At 47.8% G+C, this 20,320-nt stretch overlaps 1 protein-coding gene across 1 annotated transcript in view; it reads left to right on the top strand.

Annotated features, from left to right (window-relative positions):
* The window catches only part of FBXL18 (F-box and leucine rich repeat protein 18), a 181,571-nt gene that overhangs the window by 84,978 nt on the left and 76,273 nt on the right, over positions 1-20,320 (top strand). Inside the window, exon 3 of the mRNA XM_082261931.1 lies at positions 7,271-8,790. Coding sequence (XP_082118057.1) covers positions 7,271-8,790 — 1,520 coding nt within the window. The remainder of the gene's footprint in view (positions 1-7,270; positions 8,791-20,320) is intronic.

The raw sequence follows: 20,320 nt of genomic DNA, 5'->3' as shown, positions 1-20,320 counted from the left end.
CAGATCAAATTTATCCTGAAGTTCATTAAATGGCAATAATTTACGAGACCTGGGGTCGTCCACCAAATGGCCAAAATGGAATAGGTTCCTCGAAGCCCAGGGAAAGGACATCAGGAACGTGAGGCTGTCTGGTGCCTTGGGATTATATAGAAAGGAGGTCAGCAGTGATGCTTCAGATTTAAGAGCATATTCGCATTCCACAAAAGATTATTGGGGTGAATAGGTGCTAGCCAAAGTTTCTCAATTTCAGTCCATTTGTTATAGGAATGCGGAGTAAACCAAGAGGCAACGTTGCGTAGCTGGGCTGCTTGGGGTAGTATCTTAAAAGGCTGGGGAATGCTGGGCCGCCATCTGTTTGTGAGGCCATAAGTAACGAGTGGGGTTTTCTATGTCGTTTGTAGTTCCAAACAAATTGCATGAGGTCTACTTGCAGCTTTTTAAAGTATGCAGAGGGAACAGGAAGTAATTGGAACAAGTACAGAAGCTTGGAAAGAATGGACATCTTAACAGAAGCAGTGCATCCCAGCAGGGAGGTATGATGCTTCTTCCATCGTTGTATTGTTAATCTGATCTGCTGACAGAGAAGAAGGAAAGTTTTTTTTTTTTTTTTATACCTTGTAGCAAAAGTCGGGGTAATGTATACCCTCAAATATTTTTAAAGCAGTAGATTTCCAAGAGTAAGGAAAACAAGTCGTTAAGTGTCTGACTTTGTCCTCAGGGATGTTAACAGGGAGGGCCTCCACCTTAAACGGGTTTATTTTGTATCCCGAAAGGGCTCCATAACAATCCAGTTCAGCGTGCAGGTTTGATAGGGAGGCCCTAGGGTGGGTCAGGGTAAGGATAACGTCGTCCACGAACTTCCTCCCTCTGACTGATATGCCCTGAACGTCTGGACTTCGACGGATAGATGCAGCTAGGGGCTCAACGCATAGTGCAAATAATAAGGGGGAAAGCGGGCAGCCCTGTCGGGTACCATTAGTCACTTGGAATGAAGAGGAGAGGGTATAAGTGGTTTTCACCTGCGAACTTAGACTGCAATATAGGTGTTTTTCACTCGCAAGAAGGCCCCTTTAAATACAATATGACGCAATGTAGTGAACAGGAAAGACCAGCTGAGGCGATCAAAGGCCTTTTCCGCATCCAAAGTATCAGGGATGCCGAGCCCTCCCTTTTTGCCATGTCAATTAGGTCTATGACCTTCCTAGTATTTTCCCCAGCCTGACGAAAAGGGACAAAACCCACCTGGTCTTTGTGAATCAGAGATGGGAGAACAGTGCTCAATCGAATAGAGAGAAGTTTAGTGAAAATTTTCAAATCTGAATTCAAAAGGGCTATAGACCTGTAACCAGCACACAGGGAGGGGTCTTTATCTGGTTTCGGAAAATAATTAAAGGTAATTCAAGATCTCTGCATGTCTTTCAGGGATAGTGGTGTCCTGAAGAAAAGTGTTATAAAGACGGCACATATGGGGAAGTAACAGAGGTAGAAAAGCTTTATAGTACTCAAATGGGACGCCGTCAGGGCCAGGAGGCTTATGAGTAGGTAAAGGCTTGATAGTTAATTTGATTTCCTCCACAGTGGTGGGTGCATTGAGGGATAAGAGGTCCGAGGACTGGAGTGAGGAAACACCACTTTGTTCAAGGTATTATGCGTACGGTCCATTAGGTCCCGGGAGGGAGGATCATGAGGAATATCGGGGTCATTGTATAGATCAGTATAGAATTCCTCAAACGAATGAATGATATTTTGGGGGTGGGAAAGTAAGCAACCTGACCTATTCTTATTTGATGTGGGGCTGTCAGATGGGTGCGGCCACGCAACTTTCTATCTAATAAAGAATGGGCCTTATTGCCTTTTGTTATAGTAAAGCTGCTTCAACTGAACCAAGGTTTTCTCAACTTGGCTTATTGCGAGATCCTTAAGATTCATGCGTAGGTGGATGTACTTTTAAAGCAGGGATAATGATGGGGTGGAGTGCAGCCAATGCGCTGACTTTCTCTTAACAGTGTTCCAAGCGGGTCATGAGCCGCTGGAACTCTTTCAGAGACAGCAGGAGGGAGGACATCCATCCCCCTCCTGCCTCTCGCCAGTGTTTCTCGGGCCTACTGGTTCCACTAGCTCGTCCAAGATACGATCCAATGGTGTGGCCGGCTGGTCACAGAGGCGATAAAAGACTCTAATCGCCTCTATGGCCTTGGAGGACCATGACTCCACTTACTGTCCAGGGAAGTGAACTTTTTTATTTTTTTTTATCTTTTGATTTTAAAAGTAAAGGAGAGATTTGGGGTCTTTTTGACCCCAGATCTCTCCATAAAGAGGACCGGTCATCCTTATTTCTTATACAAGGGATGCTTACCTTCCTTGTAATAGGAATAAAAGTGATCAAAAAAAAAAATGAAAGGGACAGTGTAAAAAAAAAAATTAAAGTGCCCCTGTCCCTCAGAGCATGCGCACAGAAGCGAACGCATACGTAAGTCGCACACACATACGTAAAATGGTGTTCGTACCACACGTGAAATATCACCATGAACATTAGAGCGGGAGCAACAATTCTAGTGCTAGACCTCCTATGTAATTCTAAACAGGTAACATGTAAAGGTATTTAAAGCGTCACCTATGGAGATTTTTGAGTAGCATAGTTTGTCGCCATTCCACGAGCATGCGTAATTTTGAAGCGTGACACGTTGGATATCTGTTCTCTGTGTAACATCATCTTTCATATTATTCTACAAAAAATTGGGGTATATATTGTTTTTGTTTTTTAAATTCAATAAATTGTATTTTCTTCCCAAAAAATTGCGTTTGAAAAACCACTGCGCAAATACACATAAAACATTGCAATGATCGCCATTTTATTCTCTAGGGTCTCTACTAAAAAAAATATACAAAGTGTTTCGGGGTTATAAGTAATTTTCTAGCAAAAAAATACTGATTTATACTTGAAAACAAAAAGTGCCAGAAATGGCTTGGTTGTCAAGTGGTTAATGAATAAAAGGTTTCCTCTCATTAGTGGAGAGGCGGGATGGTGACATTAATCAGAGGAAGCCTTGTATTAATTCATATAAATATAAATCCTTCTGTGAATGGCTGAGCAGCGCTTAGCTCAACTACATTTTTTTCTGGGAACTGATGTTACATACAGAAGATATACAGCTCTTCGTAATGAAAATACACTGAACAAAATTATAAACGCAACACTTTTTGCCCCCATTTTTCATGAGCTGAACTCAAAGATCTAAGACTTTTTCTATGTACACAAAAGGCCCATTTCTCTCAAATATTGTTCACAAATCTATGTAAGGCCCCTTTCACGCAGGCGGACCGTTCAGATCCGCCTGTCCATTTTTTTGGCGGATCTGAACGGTCCCCCCCATGCATTCCTAGGGGGCATCGGATGTCAGCGGAGACATGTCCGCTGACATCCGACCCGATCCGATCCGTCAAATCTGGACGGATGGAAACCCTATTTTCCATCCGTCCAGCGGATCGGATGGGATCGGGTGAGAACGGACTGACCGTCCGTTGACATCCGATTTCCCCCATAGAGATGCATGGGGAACTGTCAGCTGTGTCTCCGCACACAGCGCGGAGACACAGCTGTCACACTCCTGCTCAGCGGGGGATCGGCGGCTCGATCCCCCGCTGAGAAAAACGGACTCCGTCCAACGGACGGAGTGTGTGAAAGGAGCCTTAGTGAGCACTTCTCTTTGCGGAGATAATCCATCCACCTCACAGGTGTGGTATATCAAGATGCTGATTAGACAGCATGATTATTGCACAGGTGTGTCTTAGGCTGGCCACAATAAAAGGCTATTCTAAAATGTCGCAAGTTTTGAGGGAGCGTGCATTCGGCATGCTGACTGTAGGTATGTCCACCAGAGCTGTTGCCCATGAATTGAATGTTCATTTCTCTACCATAAGCCGTCTCCAAAGCCGTTTCAGAGAATTTGGCAGTACATCCATCCGGCCTCACAACCGCAGACCACGTGTAACCACACTAGGCCCGGGACCTCCACATCCAGCATCTTGACCTCGAAGATCATCTGAGACCAGCCACCCGCACAGCTGCTACAACAATCAGTATGCATACCCAAAGAATTTTTGCACAAACTGTCAGAAACCGTCTCAGGGAAGATCATCTGCATGCTTCTTGTGCTCATCGGGGTCTCGGCCTGACTGCAGTTTGATGGCGTCTGGCACTTTGGAGAGGTGTTCTCTTCAGGGATGAATCCTGGTTTTTACTGTACAGGGCCGATGGCAGACAGCGTGTGGCGTCATGTGGGTGAGGGGTTTGCTGATGTCAATGTTGTGGATTGAGTGGCCCATGGTGGCGGTGGGTTTATAGTATGGGCAGGCATATGTTATGGACAACAAACGCAGGTGCATTCTATTGATGGCATTTCAATGCACAGAGATACCGTGACAAGATCCTGAGGCCCATTGTTGTGCCATTCATCCACGACCATCACCTCATTTTGCAGCATGATAATGCACAGCCCCATGTTGCAAGGATCTGTACACAATTCCTGGAAAGTGAAAACATCCCAGTTCTTGGATGGCCAGCATACTTACTGGACATGTCACCCATTCAGCATGTTTGGGATGCTCTGGATCGACATATACGACAGCGTGTTCCAGGTCCTGCCAATATCCAGCAACTTCGCACAGCCATTGAAGAGGAGTGGACCAACATTCTACAGTCCACAAAACAACCTAAGGAAGGAAATGTGTTGCGCTGCGTGGTGCTACTGACTGGTTTTCGGACCCCCCCCCCCCCCCCCGGGACCCCCAATACAGTAAAACTGCACACTTTAGAGTGGCCTTTTCTATCGTGGCCAGCCTAAGGCACACCTGTGCAATAATCATGCTGTCTAATCAGCATCTTGATATGCCACACCTGTGAGGTGGATGGATTTTCCCGGCAAAGGAGGAGTGCTCACTAACACAGATTTAGACAGATTTGTGAACAATATTTGAGAGAAATAGGCCTTTGGTGTACATAGAAAAAGTCTTAGATCTTTGAGTTCAGCTGATGAAAAATGGGGGCAAATACAAAAGTGTTCAGTTTTCATAATTTTGTTCAGTGTAGTTTGCTTGGGCCAGCTTAGCACAAAAAAACTATTTGAATGAAAGGTTGAGGGTAACATTGCTTAACCACTTAAGCCCCGGAAGATTTTACCCCCTTCCTGACCAGGGCCTATTTTGCGATTCGGCACTGCGTGACTTTAATGGACAATTGCGCAGTCGTGCGATGCTGTACCCAAATGAAATTGATGTCCCTTTTTCCCACAAACAGAGCTTTCTTTTGGTGGTATTTGATCACCTGTGCGATTTTTTTATTTTTTTTGATCATGCGCTATAAACAAAAAAAAAGCGACAATTTTGCAAAAATAATATTTTCCAATTTTTTTTATATGAAATTCCCTCCAAAAAAATGTAAAAATCTAAATTTTTTAACATTTTAGGCCAATTTGTTTTATGCTACATATGTTTGGTAAAAAAATCGCAAAAAGCATATTTTGATTGGTTTGCCCAAAAGTTATTGCGTTTACTAACTAAGGGAAAGATTTTTGTCATTTTTATTGTTTTTTTTTTTTTAACGCGTAATGGCGGCGATCTGCGATTTTTTTTTTTTTTTTTTTTGCGGGACTGCGACATTGCGGTGGACAGATCGGACCCTTGACTGACATTTTTGACACTTTTGGGGTTACAGTGACATTACTACAGTAATCAGTGCTATACATATGCACTGTTACTGTAAAAATGACACTGGCAGTGAAGGGGTTAACTTTATTTGAGAGGGAGGGGTTATGTGTGTCCCTAGGGGCGTGTTTCTTACTGTGATTGGATGTGGCTAGTGGTGTAACAGCACAGATCAACGGTCCTACATAGCAGGACCGTATGATCTGTGCTGTCACACAGGGGAGAATGACAGGCGGCTTTGTTTACATTAGCCGCCTGCCTTTCTCCCTCTGTAACCGACGATCGCGAGTGACCGGCGGACATTGGGTCCGCCGGTCACTCGCGCGGGGGGGGGGGTCCGTGACCGAGCGGGAGCTCGCCTCCAACGGCGCGCGCTTGCTCCCTAGACCCTCACAGGATAGCGACGTAGATCTACGTCGCTTTGCCTGTGAGGGGCTGACTGCCGATGTAAATCGTCGTTAGGCAGTTGGCAAGTGGTTAAATGAGATTTGGTGATCAGAATACATGATTTTTAACTCCAAATTTAATTTGAAACGGTATGCCACTCTAATGTCAGGAACAAACAGAGTACATAGGCAAAATGGTGAAAATAGTGAATTGGGTCTTTTTCTTGCCACCTAGTGCATGTTCCCAGGGCTTTTTTTCTCAGAAAATAGGTGCAGGAACTCAACCATGACCCCCAAACCCCCCCCCCCCCCAACACACACGCAGACCCTCCAAACCGATTCAAATAGTGGCTGTGGTCAAATTTCACTAACAGTGGGAGGATCTTAAAGGGGCGCTAAATGCCAGGAGTGCATTAAATACCAAGTGCAGATTTGGGATGGGGGTTAAACACAGAGTGCAGTTCAGGGGTGTGCTACATGCAGAATTTGGGGGTGCATTATGTGCATAGTGTAGAGTTCAGGAGTGCACTGAATACAGACTGCAGAGTTCAGCTTTCTTCCACACCTGCATCCCCTATCCACATCTAACTTTCACCCCCCTTCAACTCTGACCTCTGCATGCAACCCCACCTCCACTGCCCCATCTTCTCCACCCCTCCTCCTTAAAAGCTTCACCATCTTCCACATCCACATCTTACTTTTGTTTCTTTATTAGGCTGAAGCACTGAGCCAGCTCTATTACCTCCCCGTAAACTGTAGGGGGCTCCACCTCTCTTACTTGCAGGGAGATTATCCAGTAGGGGTGTAGGCATCTGCACTGCACCCGGGCGCCTGCATCTCCCTTGTCCCCATCCTGCACTCAGTAGGAGCCATTCAGGAGATCAGCTGAAAAAAAAGCCTGCTTGTTCCTAAAGTGAACTGATCAACATTTGCTTTGAGGCTTTATGTAAAAACCTGTTTACTGCTGCAGTCTTTTTATTGACTAATTGTCTCTGCAAATCTGCCTTCAATAATTCCCAGTGCATCTACTACAGTTCTCTTTAGCAAGGTTGACCGCATATAAGGCCCAGTAAATGACTGACTGCTATGAAGAATATGTATGTCTATCTCTCCTGAGAGTGTTTTAAATGTTACCTACACAACTGCTTTAAGAGTTCTTTTTCATTTTTATTTTCTTTCAGGCCCATGATGAACAAGTGAAACAAATGCTGAAAGTAATATCTAGGGACATTTCTGAACTAGACGTAAGTGGGTGCTACTGGTTGTCTTCCCCAACAGTGGACGTACTATCACGCTGTAAGAAGCTAACTAGACTGGATATGGAAGGCTGTTCGGTTACATCCTTGCGCCTTTCTAAAATTCTTTCAGAACTTCATCATCTGCGCTCATTGTCTGTTGATATCAATGCAGGATTTGATGCGGGAAAGCTAAGCAGTGAATGCAAAGCAACGCTTAGTCATTTAGAGGAACTGAAACAAACTGTCTTTGTGCCATCCTATGGAGTTGTACCATGCTGCACTAGTCTTAAAAGGCTTCTGCTCTATTTTGAAGTCTTGGACAGAACACGTGAAGGAACAGTAATGTCTGGGCAACTGATGGTTGGAGAAAGCAATGTACCCCATTACCAGAATCTGAGGCTGTTCTACGCCCGTCTTGCACCTGGTTATATAAATGAGGAAGTTGTCCGATTGTATTTAGCTGTACTTAGTGACCGGACACCAGAAAATCTTAGATCTTTTCTCATATCTGTCCCAGGTAACCTAGCAGAAAGCAGAGCTACCAAAAGTTTGCTTGAATCCATGGCAAAGAATGTTTCTTTGGAGGCATTTCAGTTGCCTAAATATTGGTTAAATGGATCTTCCCTACTTCAACACATGAAATTTAGTTGTCCATCATACTTAAATTTCAGTGGCTGCATGATTTCTGGTGATCAGCTTACACAAAGAATTTTAAATGGTGGAAAAGACTGTAAAAGCCTTGTCAGTTTGAATCTAAAAGGGTGTGCCTTATGCCTCATTCCCAACTTGAATTCAAGAAAACCTGAAGATGATATAGATAGCTCTATTTTGGAAAATTTAATATCTGCTTGTTCCAATCTTATTCACTTGAATCTTTCATCAGCACACCATCACAGTTCAGAGACTTCAGGAAGGCATCTGTGTGAGATTTTATCCCAACTAAAAAGCTTACGCTCTCTTTCTTTGCCAGTGTGTTCGGTAGCTAACGGCTGCACAGCACTATCTACTCCCAGTGCTGCACCACCTATGTTTGGCAAAAAGGTTCGGGTTGGGGTGAACACTAAAACACCTGAAGATCTGAGTATGGCTAAGCAATGTCTTGTCTTCTGGAAACTTCTAAAGGGAACTCCAGTTCTGAAAGACTTGGAATTTATTGGTTCAAACTTTTATTCTGTTATGCCACGGAATGATCCAGCAATACGCAACACTTACCCACCTTGCAAGCGTTCACATGCTGTAGGGGATGCAGAAGTGGCAGCAATCAGCCAACTTAATTATTTAGAGAACCTAACACTTGCACAACTTCCAGGAATAGTAACAGGGTCCAGCCTAGTAAACATTGGCATAAGTTGCCAACAACTGTGTAGTTTATCCCTGGCAAACATTGGCATGATGGGCAAAGTAATGTACATGTCTTCATTGTGTGAGATGTTGACACACTGCAAATGTTTAAAGGATCTAAGGTAAGAAATATTACCCACCTTTATTACTAGAGGTCCCTTTTAATGTCTGATGCATTTTAAATCTAACTTTACTTTGCTGGGAAAAATAATATCTTTACAATGAATAGTTCTATCTAGCCCTTTTACCTCTTACTGTTTAGAAGAAAGCCACAAATACATTACATTTACCTTCTTCTTCACTCCCTGTAGAAATGTGCAATTTGTTTCTGTCCAATGCTGGCCATACACTATATGAAAAATCGTTCAAACTAATTTCTGAGAAACAAACACTCGGCCGTGAGAGCAAAAGATCGTGGCATCATGTAATGACTGATAAATCGTTCACTGAACATAAATTAATCCGTTTTTTCGGGTTTTTTTTTCACATATACCTAGTGCAAACAGTTTGGACCAGAAACACATTAACCTTTCAATTTATCGTTTGACAGTTAAATTTCCAAACTTCACAACCGATTACCGATTCGTGCCCATTAACTGGCCGAAAAACGAAAGAACTGTCTAAATGACCGAAGTTCGGCTGATTTTACGTATAGTGTATGGCCAGCATAAATCTAAATTTTGACAAATTTTTGGTTATTCGGTGCTTCGGATGTAACTGAATCTCCGAATGACAGTAGTAACGAATTTTGTTAAAATTTGTTTAGTTTTGTTTATTAGTTTTCCAACAAATTCCACATTTTCAGAATGATTTCAGTATGGATCAATCGAAAAATGACCTACCAATCCGAATTCTGTCTGAAGAATAGCTGGTTGTTAAGGAGCTTCGTCCTTAACAACTGATGACTCGTCAGCGGAGTTTCTCGCAGACAGCTGAAATGTAAACAAAAGATTGCCGGCTAAATTCTGAAAAAAAACAGTGTGGGGGTCCCCTCCTATTCATACCAGGCCCTTCAGATCTGGTATGGATTTTAAGGGGAACCCCACTCCAAAATTAAAAAAAAATGTTGTGGGGTCCTCCCCAAAATCCATACCACACCCTTATCCGAGCATGAAGGCCAAGAAAAAGGGGGGGGGCGAGTGCCAAACCCCACCTCCTGAACCATACCAGGCTACATGCCCTCAAAATGGGGGGAGGGTGCTTTGGGTCAAGAGGCTCCCCCTTCAAAGCATCCTCAGTCCCTGTTGATGGGGACAAGGGCCTCTTCCCAACAAGCCTGGCCCAGTGATTGTGGGGGTGCAGGAGATGACTTATATTGCCCCCCCCCCCAAGCGAATGAATATGGGATACATACTAGTACGTCCACTCATTCACCAAAAAAAAATCAAAGTTAATATAAAAAACAACAACAAAAAAAAAAAACTACCCACCAAACACGGCTGTTCATGTCCGTTGCCACAGCCTGACAGGTAAACATAAGGGCGAGGGTTGCCTGGTGATGTAACCAGGGGACCCTGCCGCCATGTCTAGCTCTCATTGGGCAAGTGTCAGGCAATCCTGCCTCCCATGTTTATCTGTCATTTAGGAATGACACTCGCCCACTGAGATGTAGACATGGGAGCGGGGTCATCTGAAGACGACACCAGATAACCTCCGCCCTTTTGTACAAGGGATCAAAAGTAAAAAAGAGCACACGGCCACCCTAGCATAATACTGCTTTATTGTGGACATACAGGAACATACAGGAAACGTAATAAATTATGCACTCACATGAAGTAAAATGATTGTGGGCGTATACACTATTATATTCCCCCTCTCCCCTCCTGGATTGCCGCTGCAAGAAATCTGGAGTTCAAATTCCTCCTCTTACCAACCGGATGGCAAGTTCCGGGTCCTCCTAGACAGAGCTCTGGCGTGGACCAGCCGGCAATGTGCATGGACATGGGGCACTCCCGGAAGACAATAGCTGATGGGGAGAGAGAGATGAAAGGACTGATACGCAACCACGTAGGTTGCTATTACAATGCGTAAAGGAGGCGTGGTCTCCTTAGGTCACACCCACACTGGTACCTCACAACAGTTTAACTACAGTAACTCCTCCCATGCCCCTCTTCTTAAAGGGGCCATGCCAAGAGAGGTACAATCACACCAGAACCAGTGCATAGGACTAAAAAACAACCTTAATATCAATCATAAATACAATAAAATAATTTCAAATGAATTTTTTATGTTAATGTTTTACAGCAATAAAATAAATTAAAGCGGTTGTAAACCCTAAAACATAAAAAAAAAAAAAAAAAAAAAAAAAAAACCTGCAAGACAAAGGCATAATGAGCTAGTATGCATCGCATACTAGCCCATTATGTATAACTTACCTTAGAACGAAGCCCCGACACGGACCCCGGACATCGCTGCGGGCGCTGCCATGATCCCTCGCCGTCTCTTCCGGGTTCGGCGGCTCCGGCGCGGTGATTGGCCAGAAGAGACGGCTCCGGCGCGATGATTGGCCGGAGCGGCGATGACGTCACTCCCGCGCATGCGCGCTGGAGTGATTTTTCCGGCAAGCTCCCGGCAAGTTAATTGAAGGTCCCCCCGGACCTTCAGAGCGCATGCGCCGCTCGCGCGAGCGGCTGCATGCACTGTAAATATCTCCTAAACCGTGCCGGTTTAGGAGATATTATTTGTACCTGCAGGTAAGCCTTATTATAGGCTTACCTGTAGGTTAAAGTGCCAAAAAGCGGGATACTACCGCTTTAATAAAAAATTAAATTCTAACTCTTTTAAGCATAGTTCATAACCCCAGGCAAGGGGCGGCCGTGTGCTCTTTTCTTTTGATCCCTTGTACAGATATCCTTGTCCACCACCCAGTGGATTTTTAGGAGAGCTGCAAGGACCTGGCATTTGAAAGTCTCCTTCATAGGGACAATCAGCCAGCCCTGACAGGATTATTTGATCAGCGCATGAATTGGTGATTTTTTTTTGTCTTCGCCCTTATGTTTACCTGTCAGACAGCTGTGTCCTCGGTTGTGTTCGGTGGGTGGGGATTATTTTTTTTTTATTTCTTTTTTTGTGCTTGGGTCGGCGTTTTTTATCAGATAACAGATCTGCCCCCCCATGTGAATAAGCATGGGTTTCATTGTACCCCTACTCATTCACCAACAGTTTTTGACAAGTCCTTTATTAAAAAAAAAATTATTTTATTAAAAGAAAATGCCATCCTGAACGAAAAAAAAAAAACCCAAAAGACGCCACTCTGAACGCAACTGATCCTGTCCAGGGACACCGCCAAATGACCAGTAAACATGGGGCTCAGATTACCTGGCGACGTCACCAGGTGACTTCCCCCCCCCCCCCATGTCTACCCGTCATGGGACAGAAGCATGGGGGCAGGGTGACCTCGCTCCATAATGACACTCGTCCAACGACAGGTAGACATGGGGGTGGAGTCCGTACCTATGTTTACCTGTCATTCAGCTGTGTCAATTCGGCTGTGTTTTACTGTGTATGTCATAGAAATTTTCATAAAATATTTCATAACAACCACTGAAGGTATACTTACGTTTTTAAGGCAACGTTGATTTGGATAAATTGGAATGTAGCAACAGTTCAAAACACAAAAGTAATTTCTCTTACGTCCTCTGACAGTCGCCGCCCAATGGTATTAGCCTTCACTAATGTGTAATGGCGCTCTCTGCAGGAGCAAGGCTAGGCAGATAATTGATTATCAGGTTAATACAAAAAAACTTTTATACCTCGGCACGCCACTAGGGGGCCATTATCCTGAACCCAATCTGATATTACCTCAGTTTTACGCTGCCTAGCTCAGGCGCTGGTTAGGTCTTTCTGACTGGGACCTTGTGTCTCAGTTTTCTTTGTTTTTTTTCTGCATTCATGTGTTTTTCTTTGCACAATAGATTTTTATTTCTCTCACTATCACTAGTTAGTCAGGGATTCCTTTCCTGGAGGACTACAAGTGACTGCAGAGCTGGGCCTCGGACTGGGTTCTATAGATCCTTATGGAGTCCCAGCCTGCCAACGAGCGTCGCAGGTTACTGGTACGCCCAGGCCTTGCAACAACAGTGCCCCTCGGAATGGGGACGAGCCAGCGGAGCTGCGTCTTCGCTGAGGGTGTCTCAACCCGGATTGCCCGCGTGTTGCCAGCATCCCTCCTTGGCTGACGGCACCCCAACTTAGGGTGGAAGGTCTCCGGTATCGGAGCGGTGCCCGCTTCCTGGACTGGTGAGTACGGATACCCCCTTGTCCCTGGGGACTTTTAGGGGGTTGTGGGCCCACTCTTAGGGGATAGCAGGGCTGGTGGTCTCTGTGGGATCCCCCTTCTGGCTGGCATTGGGTTTTCTCCCTCCCTCCCTACTCCCGCTGAGGCGCTGTATGGGGTACTGGTAGTACTTGGGGGGGGGGGTGCTCCATAGCTCTGAGGGTCTCCCTGGGGTACCCTGTGGTTGCCAGAACGTGTGAGTGTACTTTTTGGCGCCGTTAGAGGTGTGTAAGGGCAGCAGCCATTTTAGGATACTGCACAAGGCTCCCGATCGGGCGCCATCTTGGATGTGGGCATATGCCTATTAAGGGAAAGCGGCCATTTTCCCTGTGCCTTTTTACATAGAGTTTCATTAGGTACCTTTTGTCTGGGCTCGAGGGCTGGGTCTCTAGAGGCGTGAGGTCATTTCCTCCTTCTTCACACATCTCCTGTGTAAAAATGTGTGCTGACAGGCTGGGGGATTTTTGTTAATCCTTCTTCTATTTTTCAACTAAAACGTTCTTTACTTGTTGCTGGTGTGTTTTCTGAGGGGGCACTTTCAATTAGTTCAGATTGCGGGGGGGGGGGTCCACGGGAACCGCCGATTTAAAGGGCCAGCGTCCCTTTTAATTTTTATGGCAAAAATGGACTCCCGGGACAACAAATCCCCTGCAGGCCTGGTGGGGGCTTCGGGTCCACCCTGAAGCCTCTGCCAAGACCTCTATATCTGCAGGAATGCTCCTCCGAAAAACGGCCTGTGCCCTCCCAGTCCTCTGACTCCAAAAAATTGGTTGTCACGGACAATGGTCCCCCTGAGGGGTCCCGGTCCTCCGCTGCGATGGATGTTCCCCTTAGCAACGTTAAAAGAAACTCTCTATCTTGACGATGAGCTGTCTCAGTCAAGTAAGCGGTTCGCTTTTGGGTTCTGAAGGGCCCAGAAGTCGGGTCAGGCTTTTCCCTGCCCTGAGGAATTTCACGGGAGTGTGAATGACCAGTGGCGGTGCATTTGGCATATGTTGGCCGGTATTCAGGGATCTGGCAGATGGGCGTGTGGAAGCACTTGCCCGACACGTTTATCTGGTGGCGGTTTCCCTGTTAAACCCTGTGTTTTGCCTCAATGATGGCCTATCAGGTTCTCACGGCATGATCCAAAGTGCTTCGCTGCACTCTGGTGGCAGAGTTGACCTCTCCGACTGCTCTTGCCATGGTGGATTGGATCACCCAGACTGGGATGTTCTTGTACGACGCAGCCTTGGACAAGGCCCAGTCGGTCGCCCGGTTGTCCGCGGTGTGGGTCGCGATCCGCCGCATTACCTGATTGAAGAGCTGGTCGGCTGACCACGCATCCAAAAAGGCAGTTTCTGAGGTCCCCTTTGTGGGGGGTCATCTTTTTGGGTATATTCTAGATGAGTTAATTAAGAGGCTCACTGGAGGTAAGCGTACTCTGTTGCCCCAGGTCTCTACAGGTGGGCCCCCCCCGCACGCGGCGGGGGCCCTCCTTCAAGACTCAACGTAATTCCTTTTGGGCCTTTGGGACACAGGAGAAGGGTAGGCCCTTCTGACCTCCCGGTGGCAGCAAGTAATTGTGGATGGGTAAGCCAAAAGCCGGTCAGTCCACCTCTTCCTGAGGGGACGCCCTCACCCATTGTCGGGGTGGGGGGCCATCTGCTTTGCTTTCAGGAACCCTGGTTGTCCGGCATTCAGTACAGGTGTGTTCACAAGCTGATTCGTTCAGGGTACAAGATCTAGTTTCGATCTCGCCCTGCAGACAGGTTCTTCCATTCAATCTCCAGCTGTCCCCTGATCAGAGATCTTATGGGGGCAGTGCACGATCTGCTTGCCCAAGGAGTCATTGTACCCGTTCCTCCACGGGGAAAGGTTTCATGGGTTTTTACTCCAACCTGTTCACGGTGCCCCGGAAAGAGGCACGGTGCGTCCGGTTCTGGATTTGCTGTCTCTGAACCGCTTTGTGCGGGTACAGAAGTTCAGGATGGAATCCATCCGGTCGGTGGTGGCACCGTTGAGGCCCGGGGACTTCCTGGCCTCCATTGACTTGCAGGATGAGTATCTACACATCCCTATTGTCGAGGGTCATCAGAGATATCTTCGCTTCACAGTGGCTGGGGAGCACTACCAGTTCGGGGCGTTACCTTTTGGTCTCGCTTCGGCTCCCAGGGTTTTCACCAAGGTGTTGGCTCCGGTTCTAGCTTTGCTGCGTTTACGGGGCATTGCGATCCTCGGTTACCTGGATGACCTTTTATTAAGGTCGAGCTCATGTGTGACCTTGGCGAGCGATCTGGCCGTGATGGTTCAGACACTTCAGGAGCTCGAGTGGACCATCCAATTTTCAGGGGTCGGCACTGACTCCCTTAACTCGTCTTCAGTGCCTAGGGATGGTCCTGGACTCTGCTCAAGCTCGGGTCTTCCTTCCGGAGGACAAACTCGGGTCTCTGCGGGATGAGATCAGGTCTTTCAGGGACGATCTCTCCTCCTTGCGGACCTGCATGCGGGTTCTGGACCTGATGGTTTCGGCCTTCGGAAGCAGTTCCGTTTGCTCAATTTCACACCAGGACTCAGCAAGCGGAGATCCTGGACAGGTGGGACAGGACGCCTCAGTCCTTGGAGAGGAGGATTTCATTGAGTCGTCCGGTACGGTCGGATCTCTTGTGGTGGCTCCGGTGCCGTCCTTGACGCAGGGCCTTCCGGCCTCTGTTGTGGACGATTCTCACCATGGATGCCAGCCTGTCGGGCTGGGGCGAAGTTCTGGGCGCACTTTGTGCCCAAGGGACGTGGTCGGCGGGGGAGACTTCACTGCCGATAAGCGTCTTGGAGCTCCGAACGATCAAACTTTGTCTGTTCCGGTGGTCATCTCTACTTCAGGGGTGTCCGGTCCGGGTACAGACGGACAATGACACGGCTGTGGCTTATATCAATCACCAAGGGGGCACCAGGAGTGCCCGGGCGGCCAAGGAAGTGGCCGAGATTCTATCTTGGGCCGAATCGCATGTACTGGCGATCTCGGCTGTTCACATTCCGGGTGTGGACAACTAGCAGGCGGATCTGTTCGTGTCTAAGCTCAACGTAAAGGCGGGAAGATTAGTGGAAAGAACTTGCGTTCCTCTGGCGGACGCCGGGGACGCGTTGGTGGTACCTTGGCATCGCTATCGGCTGATGTATGCCTTTCCTCCGATTCAACTGTTGTCCAGGTTCCTCCGCAGGTTGGCGTTGGAACGGATGTCAGTCATTCTCGTAGCCCCAGACTGGCCTCAATGGTCCTGGTGCGCGGACATATTTCAGATGGTTGTCGAACCTCCCTGGCGGCTTCTGCTGCGAGATGATCTTCTGTCTCAAGGACCGATCTTCCATCCTGCTTTACAGTCTCTGGCTTTAACGGCATGACTGTTGTAAGCCAGGTCTTGAGGGATAGAGGTCTTCCACAGGAGGTCGTCCCTGCCTTGTAAAAGACTCGTAAAGCAATTTCAAGGTAGATTTATCACCGCACCTGGAAAGCGTATATCGCTTGGTGCGAAGCGCATGGTTTTCATCTATGGCGAAGGTCTTGGCCTTCCTGCAGAAGGGCGTGGATCAGCGTCTGGCGCTGACTACGGTCAAGGGTCAGTTGTCGGCCTTGGCCATCTTTTTTTCGATGACCTTTGGCGTCGCAATCCTTGGTTTGCACCTTCATTCAAAGGGTGCGGCATTTGGCTCTCCCGAGGAGAGCTCCCTGGTCTCCCTGGGATCTGAATTTGGTTTTGTCTGTGTTACAACAACCTCCCTTCGAGAACATCAGAGAGATTCCTCTGTCTGTGTTGTCCCAAAAAGTTGCCTTTCTGGTGGCCATCACGTCGGCTCGCAGAGTGTCTGAGTTGGCGGCCTTGTCCTGCCGCTCTCCTTATCTGGTACTTCATAGAGATAAGGGGATTCTGCGACCGGATCAGTTTTTTCTTCCCAAGGTGGTTGCTTCTCTCCACCTCAATGAAGATATTGTGTTGCCTTCGCTGTGTGCGTGTCCCAAGCATCCTAAGGAATTTGCCTTGCATTCCCTGGATGTGGTCCGGGCGGTTAAGGTTTACCTGTCCGCCACGGAGTCTGTTCGACAGTCTGATTCTCTATTTGTTCTTCCTGAGGGACCTCGGAAGGGTTCGGCCTCTTCCGCTGCGACCATTTCTAAGTGGATCAGTCAGACGATTTCCATTAAGGGTCGGATTCCTCCTTTTCTGGTAAAGGCCCATTCTACTCGAGCCGTTAGTGCCTCTTGGGCTTTTCGCCATCAGGCTTCTGTGGCTCAGGTGTGCAAGGCGGCGACTTGGTCGTCCGTGCTCACTTTCACAAAGTTTTACAAACTTGATGTTTTGGCATCTCTGGATGCTTCCTTTGGCTGCGGCAGTTGTTTAAGGGGATATTATTTTTACTGTCCCTCCCTCTTGGGGTGTTTTGTTGTTGTTTCTGGGTTTGTTCCAGTTTTTTTCCTGTGGGCTCAGGTATTACTGGCCCGTCTGTTTGCGTTACCTTCTAAGTTGGTTGCGTTGCTTTCCCACCCATCATACCTGCACTGCTTTGGGACGTCCCATTAGTGAAGGCTAATACCATCGGGCGGCGACTGTCAGAGGACGTAAGAGAAAATATAATTGTTGTAAGAACTTACCGTAAAATTATTTTCTATTGAGTCCTCTGACAGTCGCCGCCCCTCTGTTTTTTTGGATCTGGGGGTTGTTGCCTTCCGGTACTGCTTGCTACAAACTGAGGTAATATCAGATTGGGTTTAGGAATGGCCCCCTAGTGGCGTGCTGAGGTATAAAAGTTTTTTTGTATTAAAAATTGAACTTTTTTTTTTTTCTATCAGGCCTGTTCCTCTGAGAACTACAATAACCTGCCGGACTGGGTGATGCACTGGATATCTTAGATCCTTACGGTCGTCCCAGTCTGGCCAGCAAGAGCGTGCAGAACTCAGCTCCACGCCAGGTCGGCCACGACATAGCCCCACTGGACAGGGGCTGGCTTGTGATTGGAACAGCTCGTGAGGACGCACATGACCTGGTCCCGGCCTGAGTCGCAGAGTACCTCTGACCTGCAGCACCCCAGTTCCAAGATGTGGAGTTGACTTGACCAGAGTGGTGCCCACCCGGTTCCAAAGGTGTGGTAAATAGAACCCCCCCTGTTTTTGGGAAATTTGGGGTGGACGCGGGGCCCTCCCAGGGTCGGTTGGTCCCACAGATGCCCTTCCTACCCATGTACACCCCCCTCACTAGCGTGGTCCTCCCTACATTAGCTCACCTTCCCCTATTCCCGTGGGATGCCTGAGAGGTGTACTGGTGATTTTAATCCTTTTACATGGGGTTAAAAAACTGTCATTCCTTGGTGAGGTGAGCTGTGACTGGTGGGGGGGGGGGAGGGGGAGGAGCACGCTGAACGGCTCCGGATGCCTGCTCGTGTGCGTTTAGTCCTGCGGGGGGGTCCCTACAAGGCCCCCTGGCATGCTACAATACCTCATGGAGTCCCAGGAATCGCACGCCCGCTAAGCGGTGCTGCCATTTTCTTGTAGCCACATGTGCTGCAGCTCGGCAGCCATTTTCCTGGAGATCGGCGTCCATGTTTTTGGTGGTTTCCCATAGGTAATGCTGCTGTGATTTTCTTGAAGCCGCATGAAGCGGTGCTTGGCGGGCGGCCTCTAGTGACAGCGCGGCCGTTTCCTCTGCCTTTTCGACATGCTGTAGGCTGTTGGCACTCTTCCCCTTCTCTCCTTTCTCTCTGCTGAGGTACGTTTGGTGGCGAGTCCTGGGGCGATATCTCCCTGCCTCCTCTGCTATTGCAGTGTTGCTGGGACCTGTGATACCACGGGAGACAGCGGTGGCAGGAGTGTTCACAGCTTGTCTAATTTTTCACTAGTTTTTACTGCTGGCCCCAGGGTGCCATGGAGCCTCTAGAACACGTGTCACCACCCAACCCGCCCTCGGGGGGGGGGGGGGGGGGTTGGAATCTCGGGGTCCCACTCTGCAATGGCGGCCATGACGGCGGCCCTGCAGTCTCTGGTGTCTAAAGTGGACATGGTCTTAAAAAAAGAGACCTGGTAAAAAGCGCCCTCCCACTTCCTCTGCCTCCTCCGATTCTGAGGCTGATTTGGCTGCCGCGGACGAGAGTCACCCAACGGGATCAGCGTCCAAGCACTTCGAGTGCTCTGATAGTGAGGATGATTCCTCTTCCACTACCTCTGCGCAAGAAAAGGCTCTTGTGAAGGCACTGATTGTATTAGTGTGGGAAACTTTTAAGAATGGAGAACACAGCGGATGCTGCGTCGGCTGCACCGGTGCAATTTGGCACCCGCAGACCATCCAGGGTGACTAAGGTGTTCCCCTTTCCTGCCTATTTAGACGAGATTGTCGATAGTCAGTGGGGGGTCCCCGAAACGTATGGTCGGGATACCTAAGCGTTTCGCTAGGAGGTATCCTTTTGAGGAGTCCCTCTTAAAAAAACTGTCAGTGCTGCCAGTGGTGGACTCTCAGGTTTCTAGGTTAAATAAAGTCATGTTACTGCCAGTGGAGGACACTCTGTCCTTTAAAGACCCTGCAGATAGGAAGGCTGAATCTTTGGTCCGTCATCTTTTTATCGTGGCAGGTTCAATCCTGAGGCCGGTGTTTGCCATAACCTTGGTCTCCGGGGTGGGCGAAGCTTTTACTTCAGAATTTGAAAGAGAGTCAGCACCCTCATGAACTGGCTGAGCTGGTGGACCAGTTGATACAGGGGTTACAGTATATTATCCATGATTACATGGCGCTCTCTGATGTTGGTGGGTGGCACACCATGAGGGAAAAAGGTACAAATATAGAAAGTAAAAATGGGTAGAAAAATATATAAAAGGATGAGGGGGGCCAACGAAAAGCGGCTGCCAGCTGGAGCAAGGAGAGGATCTGAGGAGAATAAACAGAAAGAAAGCAGCGCCAGCTTAGTGAAGCATAAGATTTATTAATACAAAAAACACATAGTGACTTACTCTTAGGTAAGTAAAGGCCTGTACGGTAGGTGAATGGGATCATCCATCTTCGTCTCCTGGATACCGTTGTGGAAAGGAGGGGTGCGGGGTGCCAGTGGTGCATGGAGGCTGTTGTTTGGTAGCCTGTCTAAATGGTGCTGTGGTGGTGGAGGACTCTCAGTGGGGCTCCACTTCCTACGTCTGGTCAGCCCGACATCACTTCCGGTGAGGCGGAGGGAAAGATGGGCGTTGCTAGCTTTCGGAGCATCCATGCTCCTTCATTAGGCAGTGGGGGTGGCATACCAGGGACAGGGAATATATACCCTGTTGATGAGTAGCTTATTGGAGCGTAAGTCCCGAGGGGGCGGGGCCCAAAAGAATCAGGCCGAGGTGCTAGTGTGGCTTCAAACGTAAACTCTGCATTAAGTTT

Source organism: Pelophylax lessonae, assembly GCF_965119305.1.
Source record: "Pelophylax lessonae genome assembly, chromosome: 6".
Classification (NCBI taxonomy): domain Eukaryota; kingdom Metazoa; phylum Chordata; class Amphibia; order Anura; family Ranidae; genus Pelophylax; species Pelophylax lessonae.
This window is presented reverse-complemented; position numbering and strand designations above follow the sequence as displayed.